Source organism: Actinia tenebrosa, unplaced genomic scaffold (genome assembly GCF_029948245.1).
Source record: "Actinia tenebrosa isolate PJP-AT-01 unplaced genomic scaffold, QUT_ActTen_1.0 PGA_scaffold9__36_contigs__length_13948895, whole genome shotgun sequence".
In the NCBI taxonomy this organism is placed as follows: Eukaryota; Metazoa; Cnidaria; class Anthozoa; order Actiniaria; family Actiniidae; genus Actinia; species Actinia tenebrosa.
Window position 1 is genome coordinate 2,048,660 of NW_028292586.1, and position 15,823 is coordinate 2,064,482.

At 36.5% G+C, this 15,823-nt stretch overlaps 2 protein-coding genes across 2 annotated transcripts in view; one reads left to right on the forward strand and one right to left on the reverse strand.

Annotated features, from left to right (window-relative positions):
* Window positions 1-298: 298 nt before the first annotated feature.
* LOC116304175 (rab5 GDP/GTP exchange factor) lies at window positions 299-9,028 on the reverse strand. Its single transcript, XM_031713865.2, has 14 exons — window positions 8,836-9,028; window positions 8,038-8,162; window positions 6,924-7,011; window positions 6,665-6,741; window positions 6,098-6,188; window positions 5,377-5,452; window positions 4,636-4,748; window positions 3,299-3,531; window positions 2,756-2,870; window positions 2,232-2,301; window positions 2,033-2,103; window positions 1,853-1,958; window positions 882-992; window positions 299-693 (listed from the first exon to the last, which is right to left on the reverse strand). Exons 1-14 carry the CDS (start codon window positions 8,907-8,909, stop codon window positions 535-537), a joined length of 1,509 nt encoding a protein of 502 aa, XP_031569725.2. The 5' UTR covers window positions 8,910-9,028; the 3' UTR covers window positions 299-534.
* A 3,933-nt stretch (window positions 9,029-12,961) lies between these two features.
* The window catches only part of LOC116304134 (LIM homeobox transcription factor 1-beta), a 47,031-nt gene continuing 44,169 nt past the window's right edge, over window positions 12,962-15,823 (forward strand). Inside the window, exon 1 of the mRNA XM_031713803.2 lies at window positions 12,962-12,991. Within this exon, the coding sequence (XP_031569663.1) occupies window positions 12,985-12,991 (7 nt within the window). The 5' untranslated portion in view covers window positions 12,962-12,984. The remainder of the gene's footprint in view (window positions 12,992-15,823) is intronic.

The following is a 15,823-nucleotide window of genomic DNA, read 5'->3' on the forward strand; positions in this document are numbered from 1 at the left end:
CCCCACTTGAAAGTTTTCTAGTAAATTTTGTAACTTAATATATCTATAAAAAAAGTCACCTACCCCTCTACCCCCAGTATGCAAATGCCTATCCCCACCCCACTTTACAATCTAAATGGATCTTTTGAAGCATTGTGACTTACCCCTCTCCCTTTGAAATGCACATGCTTTCCCCCCACCCCACTTCATAATCTAAATGAACTTTTATGTTATACTCCTAATAACATTGACCTACCCCTCTCCCCTCAGCTTACACAAACCTTTACCCCACCCACACCCCACCCCACCCCCACCCCACCCACTCAGTCATATATTTTGTAGCCAGTCAAAATCAATTATGTCAGAGAATTCAAGAGGAATGCTGTACCAAAGGAGGTGTCAATAAACAAATGATTTAAAAACCTGGTATTTTTCTTTAGATTTATGAATTATTAATTTATTAAACTAATTTTAAATTCAGTATTTGTATTTGTATGCAAGATCATACTAATGGCATATAAAAGGAACTAATAATATGATAATATTTATTGAGTGTTATGTCATTGCCTGTGCAGTGCTTGGTGTGCCTGTCGAAGAAGACTGTGTTTGGGTGTGGCTTGTAGTAGATGATCCATCGACGGTGTCTGTAGCTGTGAAAGATCCTGATTTGAGGAATTTATTCCCATGACTTGTACCAGCCAAGATGGCGTCCACCTCAAGGAAATCAAAACAAAACTTAGTTTGAGTAAAAGAATTGTTTTGATAAAGAAGTAAATGAGGGGAGAGGAATTTCAATATGGAGGAGGAGGAGGAGAAGGAGAAGGAGAAGGAGAAGGAGAAAAAGCAGCAGTAAGAGGAAAGCAACAAGTGAGAGATGTTAGATAGTCTTGTCTTTAACTTACCTCTTTGACTATGTTCACTCTGAACTGGGTCATCTGTCCTTGCAGTTCTAGAGCATCTCGTTTTAACTTTAACTGTCGTTCACGCAGTGTTGCTAGTAACTCCAGATTTTCCTAGAAAAAGCAGGAAAGAAAAATATGAAGCCAAAAAAAATCCAGGGTTGTAATTTTATCCCATCCATCATCTATTTCATTCCCTCTTGTTTTTTCATTCATTCATTCATCTATCTATTTTCGAATAATCAGCTGATCTGAAAAAGTGAGCAAAAATGTACAACACTGCAAAACTGAGGTGTCACGGAGCTTGACAAAAGTGGCCAGCAAAAAATAAAATCATGCCTGCCATTGCAATAAAAAGATAAAACTAATTAATTATAATGTGTCACTGTGAAGCCCTTATTAGTAACATATTGTTTTCATTTGTTGGCCTGTAAATCCTTAATTTCAAGAAAAAAATTGACACAGTTTTGCAAAGTTTCTTGATTTTGATTGGCTAGCTTTTTTCTCAGTTCAGCTGGAAGTATTTAAAAGATTGATGACTCATTCATAAACGTTTTTTTTACTGCTGCTCGCATTACTATGCAGGCACCCCAGACAAAAACTGTGACGTGAAGTTTGCAATAGACTGCTGTCAATCAAACACAATATTCTTTTAGGATGCACTCAAACTCATTTCAATCACTTTCAGGACTGCCTTTAAGATATTTAACTGGGAAAAACAGATCAAAAAGCCACAATCATCCATCTAAACTGAAAATGGCAGCGACATGTTTGATTGAGGGTAATCTATTGCAATCTCCATGGCCAGATTTATGTCTGGGTTGGCCGCGTAGTAATGCAAACGGCAGTAATTGTACACTGGTTATTACAATTTTCCTTTGATGGTAAAATTTAACCTAAATTTAATTCATCCATGTAATTTGTTCTATTCTTTCACCATCAGTTTTGTATGGCTGCAAATACAATGTACCAACCTTCATGAGGTCCAGTCCCTTGCAGGAGACCTGGGGCTCTGGCTCAGCCTTGTCTGTAGAATCTTCTTCCTCATTACCAGGCCCTCTCTCATCTCCGTACATATACCTGAAATTCACAATGGATAAATTGTCATGGACACATGACAAAATAACCCGGGAGAATATGAAGATGAAAATCACCTGTTAAAATCGCTTTGAGTCATGGAGAGAGCTTGAGCATCAAGTTTATCAATAAATGAAACAACACAGCACTGAAAGAGGATAACAGTAAAAAAAGATTCAAATTTCAATATGATCTATAAACAACAGCTAGACAATTTCCAGAAAAAAATAAATCACTGTCTCATTTTTTCCCTTTTAGGTAATATAGAACAGTTACCAGATTTGTGAAATAATATCCTGCTTCCCCTTTCATCAGTTTATTTGGATTACAGAACCTAGAAATATACCTGGGGAAAAAAGAGGATGTGGTCAGAAACTACTGTAAGAAATTGAGAGGCAAGAGGAGGGAAGGGAGAGAGAGAGAAGAGAGGCACCTCTTCCCTTCCCTCATCCTCTCTCGTCTTGTCTCCTCTCCCCTCCCCTCCTCTCCCCTTCCTTTTCCTCTTCTCTCCTCTCAACTCTCCTTATCTCATCTCATCTTGTTTCACCTGGTCTCGTATTGTCAGGCCTTCTCTCAACTCCTCTCGTCCACCCTCCTCTCATCTTCCCTCCCCTCGTCTCCCCTCCTCCCATCTCCCCTCCTCTCGTCTCCCCTCCTCCCGTCTTGTCTCTTAATACCTTGTCTCCTTTTCATATTTCTTTTCTCAGACAGTATCCCAGAATCAATGATTGACTAATATAACTAATAAAAACAATTCCAAGCAATAGTTGCTGTTACATTTTTGAAAAAGAAATACTTACTGAATGTTAGAGTGTAGTATCGTAGGGTTGGAATTTAAAACAATGTAAATCAAGCAAGGAAGAAAGTCGTCAGCGCTAACTGCACCTCCACTTGGGGTGGAGAGATGAATGATTTCTTGGGAAAGTTAAGACACAAAAATTTAAAATAAAAAAAGAAATGCCCATAAAAATGTCATGAAAAAAAAAGAAATATGGTATATGGTGTTTGCCGTCCCTGTGTTGCAGTCTCGGGATCTTCTAAGTTATCCTTTAACATTAACAGGGGAATCGGGAATGGAAGAGACACTAGTAGTTTCGAGGGTAAGCAAGGGACAGGGGACTGCTAAAGGATGTCTCAGGGGATCCCCAGGGAACATGGGGGGTGGGAGAGACACTAGTAGTTTAGAGGGTAAGCCAGGGACAGGGGACTGCTAAAGGATGTCTCAGGGGACCCCCATGGGAATCAGGGATGTATCATGGAGACAGGGAACCTTGAAGGCAAGCACTGGACATTCAAATTCTATAAATTCCATCTAAATTTAAAGTTCCAGTGTTAAAGGATACTAAATATTTTCTTGCAGCAGCGAACAATGCAATTGAGTTTATCTTGTGGTGCTTTTCTTGTGTTGATCTCTGCAAGGTCATGTTGTGCGTCTTCTAAAAGTTTCACAACTTCTTCACTTGTCTCATCGATTGCAGCATCAAGATGTTGGGGTTTAATCCAGTTGAAGCTACGGATTTTCTTTTGTAATTCCAAGTCTTTTTTTTCGTCATCAGTTGAAGGAGGACAAAACACACTAAAGTTTAAATAACACCCAAAAAATGTCATGGAATGGCAGTGTAGCTAACATTAGTACATTTCCAATAAGTGTTTGTAAGCTGAGTTTAGATTCATGATAGAAAAAAAAATAGTGCACACAATTAATGATCCCTTTGTAACACGCGCGCTCCTAGCAACTGATACATTTAACTGTAGCACACACACATTGTTATGTTGCGTGTTTCTTGTGAAAATTGTCACAACCGTTTGCCCTGATGAAGAGCAAGATGCTCGAAAGCTTGGCTCAATTCATAATTAAAAAGTTGATAGATAGATAATTTGTAACACCGTATGGTATGTAAAAATGAAACTGACGTTTCGGACATTAGTCCTTCATCGGAGTTTTTACTCTGATGAAGGACTAACGTCCGAAACGTCAGTTTCATTTTTACATACCATACGGTGTTACAAATTATCTATCTATCAACTGTTTTACTGAAAACACCTCGACGCAGTTTACACTAGTTTTCACTAGTTTTCCACCTTATTCATAATTAAAAAGCTGATGAACCAAAACTATCATGAATTAGTACATTTGTCTCTCACATTTGAGGCCTCAGGATTTATTCCTGGACTTGGCCTCACAGAACTTTTCTGAAATAGTAAATTTGATGCATATTTATGGTATTGCTATTGTCAAGCATCTTTTGACTTCTGCCTGGAAAAACAAAAGCTAGGTTCCAGCCTCAATCAGCTTGAAACCAGGCAATATCTCAGGTTTGATTCCTGGACTCTGCATCTCATAGACCTTTTCCGAGATAGAGTGGGATTTGAAGAAGAATGTCAGAATGCAAATTATCTTAGAAAAAACCCATTACTCTTTCAACTTGGTCTCTTTCCATGTTATTATATAAAATCCTCATATACCCAGGGCTTAAAATAACGGCTAATCAGTCACCAGTCATGATCACAGGCCAAATTAGTTTTAGCTTAGTCAAACCTTATTTCTGAGTAAACTTTACTGGTTGAATTATTATAATGACTGGCAAGGCAAAAAGTCAACTGCACAAGTTCCAGTTCTAGCCGAACATTGTCTTGAGCCGTTATTTTAAACCATTCATACTACGTGAATTCTGCTTACATTGTGTAGAGTTTTGTCATGATATATTTCTCTATGCCACTGAGAGTGGTGTCTAATGCATCTTGTGATTGAACTTTGAACGCAACGTGTGACTCAAGTCGATCAGCCATGGCCTGCAATGACATTTAACAAAATAAATAGGTTATTAAAAATGAACGGTGAATAGTACATCGAGAGAGGATGAGATTACAAAAGTTATACAGTGTATAAATAAAAAATAAAAGGGCCAAATACTCCCTGTCATGTATTGAAGACAATAATATGGGTTCTCACAAACGAGTAAAGCAACAACTTGTTTTTGTCACTCGGTAAAGATCTATGTGTTAAGTGTATGCTGCATTGAGTGTATAAGCAGATTAAAAAATCTGCCTCAGTTGGGTTCTTGCAGGACTCGAACCACTGACCTCTCATTTGCTAGATGAGATCTCAACTGCTCAGCCACTCTTTATTGCTCAGCATGTCTTGTGCTAAATGCCACAACAGTTGTGACGTCATACACTGCCTGTCAATACTTAACACCCCCAACCAGATTGGAATTTAGAAGTTGATTTTTGTGGAGGGAGAAAAAACTGGAGAACCCAGAGAAAAACACAAGATAGATTCACAAAAAACAACTCTACTCACTTAGAACCCGGGTTGCATTGGTGAGAGGTTATGCATTAGCAAGGCATTAATCCCTATGCTTCCCAATAATATTATCAAATATATAGGGAGCTCTATGAATAGAATAACGACACCTACTGCATAAAAGTCTTGGACCATTTCACTTTGTTCTTCAACTGACAGAGAAGGATTGTTATATAATCTCTGTACAAACCTGTAAAAAAATATATATAAAAAAGTACATAATGCTTTAGATTTTATAAAATAGTGTGCGTACACTCCTCAGACCCTTCCCACCCCTCAGAAATTTAAATCTCCTTCTCATGAGGGCCAGTATGGACATTTTTTTCAGTAAAATGTGAAAGTTGCATTTGATTAGTTGACTCTGGCTTAATTTTCTAAGAGAAATTGTACAGATATCTTGGTCGGAACTCAGACCTTCAGTGTAAAGCCATTAGAGTTGCATGCATGTTTTGAATCTAGTTTTAAGCGAACCCAGGGGGTGTACTCAGGTGGGTAACATGATGGGGAGGTCCAACGTATTTTTTGGGTTGACAATTTTCTTTCCCGGTATTTTTTTGGGTCAAGAGACCAGCCACGTATTTTTTTAGGTCTCGAAATGAAACCTGTATTTTTTTGGGTTGTCACATCTCTGAGTTTGATTTTTGTATCAGAAAATTATTTGTTTGATTTTTTTTCCAGCAAGGCATGAGTGAGTTCCGTAAAGAAACATACTGATGCCATGTATTTTTTTGGGTGTAAAATTTCAGGTTTGAGTATTTTTTTTGGGTTGCAATATGAAGCTCCGTCGGACCCCCCCCCCCCCCCCCCCCCCCCCCCGTCATGTATAATAACTTACGATTTACACTGATCATTGACATCTTGTGCGGCTGGTCGCTTTAGGGTCTTTAGGAATTCTTTGAAGTCTGAATGAACTTTACCACTTGTTGCTATAAGTGATTAAAGAAAAAAAAAAATCAACATGATAAAAAACCTTGAAACCCCTAAGAAAGTCTACTAAGTCCACTACCTTAGACACTCCTTAGACACTACCTTAGATACTCCTTAGACACTCTCCTTGAAAAGTCTAATCTCCCTCTATGGTGGAGATATGGGTATTTTCTGGAACTACACAATATACCCCAATTGGAAACTCTCCTTGTAAATGTCTATTCCCCCTTTATGGTGGAGGTATTGGAACTACACAACATACTTCCACCAAAATACTCCCATAGACACTCCCTTAGACCCTCCCTTAGACCCTCCCTTAGACCCTCCCTTATATAGTGGCCGGAGGAATGGATATTTTCTTGACCTACACAATAAACCTTCCACAGACTGTCTAACTTCCCTTTATTTATGAAGTATGGAAATGTTTTATGTTTAGATACAATTTAGCAAATGATGAACAACAATAAACTATTACCAGAAGAACTAGCTTGAGGTCTGGATGAACTTTCTGCTTGAGACGCCTTTTTCTTGAACAATTTCTTTACACTCTCTCTACAAACACAGCAACCATGAATATCAAATTATATGATACCATAAAATACCAGTTATAATTCTGCACTGTTGTAGCTGATTTTGTGATTTTTCCTGATACCTGGCTACAAGTATAAGGTGTTTTTGCACATGGCAAATTATTAGAGCAGTCATTAATATACCAGGGATTCTAATGGACTTACTTTTTTGATTCAGTTTTAAATTTTTTCTTTTCCTCAAATTTATTGAATTTCAATTGTGTTTCAGATGGTTCTTGTTGACCTATGGTTCCTAGAAGAAAAAAAAATTATCAGAGAATTAGATGATATCATATATGATATCAATATCATATACAGTGGGAGGAAAAGAGGAGAACCCTGAGAAAAAGTCTCAAATCAAGGAAGAGACCCAACAAACTCTAACAAAAAATAAGTGTGTTTCCTGTTGCATGAGAAAAATAGGTCGGATTTAAAAAAAACTAATACAACAGTGGAAATAAGCTTACTGGGAACCCTGTGGTGCATTTGGGAAAGAAAAAATATTAGGGTTGGTAAAAACCGGCAAGAAAATTAGGGTTGGTCGCGCAACAGGAAACACACTAATTATTTTATTTGGCCTAATATACAGAGGATCCAGTTATTTTTTCCAAAAAAGACAGCTGTGTTACTTCCATTATTATTATTTTATTGACTTTGTTGATCTTGAAATAGCTGGCAGGGAGAGATGAGGCACCTGGCAATAATATTAATTGTAGGAAGCCACCTTCTATTGAAACCTCTGCATATGATATGCTGAGACCAGGTATCAAAAACCAATACCCAAGAGGTAAGAGGCAATGGTACTGCACTTAATGCCACCATTGATTTGATTCCTGGGCATGTTGGCATTATCACAGGAAAAAAACGGATTCCCAAATTGGGGATTGTTGGGAATTTCCTTGAATTCCCAATTCGAACACCAACGTTGGGATTTATTGTTGGGAATTTCCTTCTAATACCCAATAGAAAAACAAAATTCCCAACAAACTAACATTGGAAATCAGTGCCACGTTCCCAATTTCATTCTCTCTGGGAATTGGATGGGGATTCGTTGGTAATTCAAGGAAATTCCCAACAAATTCCCAATTAGGGAATCCATTTTTTTTTCCTGTGATATAAGACCAACAAGTTATGTTACCATGTGAATTGCAGGAACCAAGAAGTGAGGGTAAGTGTGCTCTACTGTGACGTCACCCTATATTCCCTCCTGATTAGGATTGCTATTGTAGATTTATCTTTGTAATACTTTTATAAATCACCAACATCAATCAGCCATTACCTTGTTCTGTCAAGAGTTGACTTCCTCGTAGCTGCACATCTCTGGTTTGGTGTTGCTTTTTGTAAACTTCTCGAAAACAAACTGAACAATAGCCTTGCCATGCAGGGTTACCATAGAATCCACACCTATTGCATATATAAATAGTATGGAAAATAAATAATATGGAAATAAACAGGCTTAGTCATATGAAAATCCTCTGCAAAAACTTGTTACATTATTTTTTTGTGTGTTAATCCTTGACTAATAAGGCAGGGGTGTGTATAAAAGTCGAATATAATATCGAGTAGCAAGATATATGTGCTGTGGCATGATCAAGATAACTTGAGGACATTGTTCAAGCATTGTCAGGCACTGATCAACTATCTAAAATACTTTTTAAAAATAATTGAAGGGATTTCTTGGAAATATAATATTATGATTGTACAGTTTACAATGCAAATAGTATAATTTTCTGACTACTAAACACTCTTGAGCATGGTTACACCAGGGCAAGAGAATTTAACCTTTATTAATATAATACAACATATTAAAAAAAAAAATTATAAATAAATTTCCAGCACACTTTGTTAACTAGGTTGGGTTGCCTGTGGCAGTCCTTACTAAGTTTCGTAATCAATCATTTTTCTCCGTTTTCAAACGTTTATTTAGTTATCTCGATAAAACGGACTTAAAATAATGCTTCTTCAATATTTATATTTACTTCGAAATGGAAAGTAATGTTTTTAATTTTCATTAATTTTGAGGTTCAAACATATCTTAATATTTCATTTGAAAAGCTTTACATTTCGTTCAACTTACCCAGTTTTACAGCGAAGTTCAGGGTTATTTAGCCTTTCGTAGATCTTAGACTTGTGCCTTAATCTGTCAACCATGTCTAGGGTTAAATTTAACGAGGAATTTTAGCTGGGAAATACAAAAGAAAGGATTTTTTCAGGGATAAATATTGTAGTCTCGTCAGATCTCATGACCAACGTATGACATAAACAGACGAGAAAGACTGGGCTGAGCTATATATGAAAACGTCATACTTAAAAAAAATTAGACTGGTTTATAAAAATGTGGAACTTCGGAATGGAATTAATTTGCTTTGCTTTATTGACGGGCTACCGTTTAAAAAAAACATGGGCGGATGTAGGATATTGAGTGGGGGATTCATGGAATTAAGAAGATGAAACGTTTGAAACTGATAATGGCTGATTCCAGAAAAAAATATTTCAAAAAGGGGAAAATTATGTTTTTTGTCAGGTGGCTTCCTCTGAGTAAAGCCGAAAAAACTCATGATAAAACTAAGTTCAAAAATGAAAAACAGAAACCTAACAGAACTGAGAAGTTTGAAAATAATTTACGTACTTTGTAATAACAGAGTAATATCCTTAGCGGAAAAAACTAAAACAAAAAAGCCGCCTTTTCTACATCATTATTAGTTATTCTCCAAGGATAATTCTCTTTGGCAAAACCAAAATTTTTTATTTCTCTTCAGGTTATATAACTCAATCCACAACTTAACGAATTATACGGTATCTTTGCTTGGGTCCTGATTTGGATGTCTTCGGGCGTTTTCGCGTCTAAGATGAAAATATTCTGCGACGCCGTACAAAATCACCACGAGGTAATAAGAATGATTCGTCTATCAATAATAAGCACGACAAATCTGGTGATTCAAGTGACGCTTTAAATAAAGCTAAATTAATAATGAGTAACGGTAGCTAGTTGGGATTGCGTTGGTGTGTTGAATACAACAAGTGAATAAGATGGAAACTTAAACATTGTGTAAAGACGTTTGGAACCGCACTTGAAGCATCAGAGTTACTCCATCGTCCAGAATAAAAGGACTCTTCCAAGCGTCCAGAAAGTCAGTACAGTTCCAAACTTTTTAAACACAGTATTTAAGTTTCCTTCTTATTCACTAGTTAAGTTTAAATTAGAGGGCGACCCTAACTGCGTAATGCGTTTCATTTGGTATTATTTACCATTTAGCACAGCGGTAGAGTGTGCAAATGAAAAGATGCCGACATCAGCTTTATTCATAGTCTTTCCGAGTCATTCTCAAATAATAAGTTTTGTTTTTTGGTTTTTAAATTATTTTAAAGTCAAATTTCTCACTAATGATTAGCGTGCTACACATGATTCGCGTGGGTCTTCGCGTAAGTTCTGATTGGCCCCGAGGCGGGAAGCCACTGCAGCGCCACCGTTATCAGTTCGCGTAACTTTTCGACTCTTTTCGGATTCGAATCAAAGTTTTTAAATATAATTTTCATTTCCAGATTTGAGATCTTGAAGCTAAAGTCGCTGTAGCTATGAACTTGATGAATAACAAATTATGTTTACAGTTGCCTAAAAAAAACACATTAAAAATTTATTCGATTTTAATTTGGGGGACAAAGAAAGATACGTCAAAATTTCTTTAACTAACTCTGTATTTCTCGACACAAAATTCGTGCTCATGGAGTGGTATTTGTGCTTGAAAACAGCAGGTCAGCTCTGTTCTGCCCTACCTATCCCTCCCTTAGGAAACATGTTGTTTCCATTTATCTATATTCTCTTAAAATGAGTAAAATAAAGGGGCGAATATTTCGTTGGCCAATAGTATAAAGCGAACGAGACTTTGGTCAATTGACACTGAACCAAAAATAGGCTAACCAAACGAACCATATTTTTCCTTTGCATTGAATTTTGGATTTTTATTCAAATAATGACAGCTTTTTCGAAATATTACTTAATTAGAAATTATTTAAAAAAATTTATCTCGATCCTTCCCCCTCCCCCCACACATGCGCAATTACAAAGACTTTTAGTGAATCACAGTCGAAAACATCACACATTTAAAGACTTTAGTGAATCACAGTCGAAAACATCACACTGAAAGACTATGTAAAGAATGAGGACGGTTTTGTAACATCTAACTTTTATATACTAACGAAAATTTCAAAGATGTTTAACTGATGTCTGGCCATTAGCAGGACAGAGGTAAGAGGAGGCGTTAGCAGTGACATAGGATTCTGGAATCTAAGACGTTTTTATTCTATTTCTAACACTGAACTGAGAGTTTGAACTGAATTGAATTTTCACAAGAGTTCGAACTTTTTATCAGTGTAATTTTCATCCTCCAACAGTCAAGACTAATATTCTACATGAGAATCATATGTCGACTTGTCTTTCTCGACAAGGATATAACTTGATAAATTGTTTAAAGTTAAAATAACTTTTTAAGAACGTAACTCTTTAAAAAATTCTTGATCTTTTTTTTTTTGATCTTAAAGTGTAGAATTTACGTACTTAAAACTGTACAAACTGTTTCAATTATCTTTAAAAAAGTCAGTAGCCATTCTTTATATTTCATTTTACCAAACTTACTAAGCTGCATTCCATTCTTAGTAAATTTTATTTGTTTTCAAAATCAAATACTATGAATTCCAAAAAAAATTCCTAGATCTTTCTAAAAAACTTCGAAAGAAAAGTTTATCATGTCTTATCTTCCTATCAGGAGGAGTTTAAAAAATTCTTGCTCTTAACAATAACTAATACTATTCAGTACAATAAAAATATTATACCGCAAAATAATATACTGTAAGCTGCTTAGAAACTATTCCACTGATGTTGAGGTTTTCAACTTTTCATCCATACCACACGATCGATTGTTATTTAGGTATTACGTAGTTGAGAAATATTCACTAAAATTCGCGACGAGAAATGTATAATTTTCTGGTGTTGAAAATGCAATTTTTTTCTAAGACATATACACTTTTATTTGTCGTATTTTTTTCGAATAATTCTTAGTTTTTTCAGTAGCTAAGAAAACACACGTACAAAACCTAAAGTAAAGTTAAGTAAACCAAAGGTACTTTGTTTAGACTGACATAATAAGTAAGGCGAGGCCTAATTATGAGGTATCGCAATGAAGAATTATTTTTTACTTTATGGACAAGTAAGTTTGTTTTTGTTTATCAGAATTACTGACTGTTAAATTTTAATCCGAAACCATTTCTACAGAGAAGGGACAAATTGTTATATTTTGCTTCTATGTTATGTTCAAATTTAGGTGAATGTTTGATTGGAAAACAGGCGGCTCTTAAATGACTTTCGGTTTGAACCAATTACAACACGCAAAAACGAACGCCATCCAATCAAATTTGGAAGCCAATTGACTGCCACAGTGGCACGCGGAACATTGCTTGGAAACGTGTGGTTGTCAAATGGTTTTCATTGTAATAAATGTAGAACGAAGGTAAATCACGCAACATTTTCACGCAGCGCTTTCACGCAGAATTAAAGTTCATATTAATGATTTAACTTCACCAGAGTTTCCCATTTCTTATTTTGAAAATTGGTAACAAATTCTAAAATCCAAAGTTTGTTCGTTCTTTACGAATTTTAAGCACATGTTGAATCTTGGTTTTTGTTTGAAATTGTTACAGCTTTTTATCTTCGCTTACAGTCTTTTAATATGAATTTTTTATTTTCATAAACCTGTTTAGAGCTCGCCTGCCACGCCTCTGCAGTTGAAAAAAAATCTTTATCAAAACAAAGAAAAGAGGAATGCTTTGAGATCTGTATTTCATTCGAAATTCAATACCGAAAAAAATTTTTTCCAAAGCCCAACGCCAGGATAATTACATCCAAATTTAGTAGAATAAATCTAGTTTCTTTAAATTGAGTATTACACAATTATTCGAAAATTTTTAATGAATTTTTCTAAAGACGCTGCCTTTTGTAATAATGAAAATAGAACTAATTTCGTTCATGAAGTCGCTGTTCATATTCTGACTTCAATGAATTAAAAAAAAAAGGCACGTAGTAGGATGAATAGGATTTGACATCCAACATCTGTTTTAATTACGAAACGCGAAAAATATAATTAATTTTCTCAGGATTCTCGGTTTTATTTTAGGTGAAGCCTGAACAAGAAGAAAGATAAGTGCTTTCCTGAGTTTTAAGTTGTCACAAAGAATGCCAGGTAAGTCGAAATGTTAAATGGCGATTATTTTCCTATAATTAGTTCTGTTGTAACTCAAGATGCGTCCTTTTATGTGTTTCGAAAAAGTAGAAAACCATAATTTGTATACAAAATATTTTTATATGCATGTGATGGGCCGAAAGTCATTTCAATGCTTTCCTCCCGCCTTGGAAGACACTTCATTGCCAAAGGGTTAGTGGGAAGACGTTTTAGTGCTAACCTCAAAGTGGTCACTTTATACAGCCACATAAATCTAAATACTGTACACGTACAACACATAAAACACTCAGTAATCCGGAAACCATTTCAGTGTTTTTCTCCCGCCTCGGAAGCAATCTCATTGCCACAAGGCCAGTGGAAAGCCATTTCAGTGTCACCACCGAGTGTGTGGCCACTTCACACAGTTACATAAAAAATACATACTGGTACACATACGAAATTCGTAATTAGGTAACCATTTGTACCCGCCTTAAAAACCCTTAGAGTGCCACTAGAAACAGTGGGAAGCCATTTTAGTGTTATACCAACACACCTTCAAAGAAGAAACGCCCTACCTAAAGTCAACGTTATCGTGATATATCCAATTGAGGGGAGGGGGTATTGTTTCGGGATCCCCTTCTATGACCTGCCCGAGGCCAAGGCACGGTGTTTGCCTCGGGCGCGGATTATTTATTACAACAAGATTAATAAGACAAGTCGCTACCCACTTGTGGAAGATTTGTAACGAAAGATTTCTCAATGGAATACAGCGCCGGAAGGCTGGAATGGGCGCATCCTACGGCCATGTGATTTTATCAGTACGAGAGGTTAAAGCCTGCAGGTATTGCACACCAATAAGGCGTGTACATCTCGTCGAGTGTGTGGGTAAAAATCATGCCGTGAATCGCGTGCGTGTATTTTTGGCCCAGGGCAGGCAAGGGGGGATGTGCACTCGAACAATGCCCTCGGGATATCTTAAGGACGTAAGGCTAAGATGCCATAGATAGTGTACTAATAATATGGTATGCCAAATGCAGTCTCTACGCTCTCTTTAAAAAAATCTCACAATTCGAAGACTTTAATTCCATTGGAAAAACTCCTGCAACGGTGATTGGTTCGCTACTTGAGTCGGAACTATTAATTGAAATCTCCGCACCATTTTCCCATGTGAACCTGCTGAAGATTGTTTTTGATTCCCTCTTGCTCTCTTTAATTGCCATTCATACACTTTCTACAGAAGTTCATAACTCATAGTTATGAGCTTCTGCTTTCTACCAATAAAGAAAGCTTACCAGATTTTTTTAGATTATGTGTAATGTCCGCCGGTAAATTCCGACGCTCAAAACTAGACAAATCTATCTGAATTACTAGAATGACTGAATGACGAAAAAGCTGTAACTGCGCACCTCGGAGTCAAACCAGAGATTAATTTTCCTCGGAAGTTACCTTATCATTTGAGTATATATTTGCAAACCGTTTACTGGCGAAATAAAGGCTTGTTTTATACCGAGCTTGCATATTTTCTCAAGTTTTTTTCATTTTTACTTTGTTCAATAAAGCAGGAAATTTTTCATATCGACGAAAGAGGAACTATAAGGTGCAGTGATCAAAATTTCTCTTCCCTTCTCTTTACATTTTACTCAGGGTTTCAGTAGAACGTACTAAGTTGCTTTTACGCTTTAATATTTGTGCTTGCAGTAACTAGAATTCCGAAGATTCTTTCAAATGAAGATATTATTGTATTTTTCTGTAATCTTCGGTAATCGCTTGACTCCCACTCATTACGTGCGTCCACAACTTTAGGCGCGCACTCGTCCTTAATTACGCGCGCTTAAGGAACATGTTAGAAGCATAAAAAGGTATTGCTGATTTTCAATCCTTCCCAAGTAAAATAATAAAAGACAAGGCGGCCTTGTTGGTTGATATAACAAAAGAATTCATTGATAAATCTTTTTGTCAAATGCAACCAAGATGGCGGCTATGACGTCATGTTATAAGTATAAAATGTAGACCTTAATTCCTGAGTCTAAAGCTTTAGTTACTTTTGGAGACGTCCACATCTATTTATAATCCTATTTTTCCCTTCTTTTCCCTCCTATCTATAATTCAATAATTATATTTATTTACTTTGCAAGACGCAGGAGGGTAGGATGAAGGAGCTATCTCTGAAAAGGTTTACGTTTTGTTAATTTTTACGTTTAACATTTCTTCACATTCCTTCAAAGACAAGAATAAGAAAATAATTCAGCATTAACTTTCTTTCAATCAGCCGATTAAAAAATGTAATTGAACTTATTTACGAGTTACATTGTCGCGCAAACTAGGCCGAAAACTTTAGCAAGGTCGTTTGCAAGAAACAAAGGATTTTTGTGGCTTTTCATGGTGTTTTAAGGACAGACGAGCTCAGTTGAACCTGAACAAGTTCAGATGAACGGCTTTGCACAATCAGTCATCTAGCACTGATAAGACTAATACTCTAAATACCAAATGACAAAACACTGGGCATTACTCCTATTTAAAGCATCTTAGTTCCTAACAACACGGGTTGAATTTAGCTCATCAATCGATAGCTATTAGTGACCAAGTGATCGTATCAAGTATCGTTATAAAGTGCACGCTCCCATGCCTAGCGACGATGGCACTGCTTCGTGCCTCCGGGAAGCGACTAAGCTTTGCTGAAAGAACCAACTAAAACCCTGGCTTATGGACTGACGCGTCTGCACAATTCAAGTATCGGGTACGCATAACCCCAAGCTTGTTATCAGTGAAATACGATTACTCTCTAATTACTCTCTCGATTGAGATTCGTTTTATATCGTTATGACTTTATTGGGTGATTTGTTAGGCTCATTG

What these genes read in the sequence shown, in the direction of transcription:
- LOC116304175 (XM_031713865.2), bottom strand. Translation starts at nt 8,909, where the DNA reads ATGGTTGACAGATTAAGGCACAAGTCTAAGATCTACGAAAGGCTAAAT. An exon ending in ACCTCAAGCTAGTTCTTCTG is followed by an intron (nt 6,189 to 6,664) that starts GTAATAGTTTAT and finishes AATCACTTATAG; the next exon opens with CAACAAGTGGTAAAGTTCAT. An exon ending in GTCAATGATCAGTGTAAATC is followed by an intron (nt 5,453 to 6,097) that starts GTAAGTTATTAT and finishes ATTTTTTTACAG; the next exon opens with GTTTGTACAGAGATTATATA.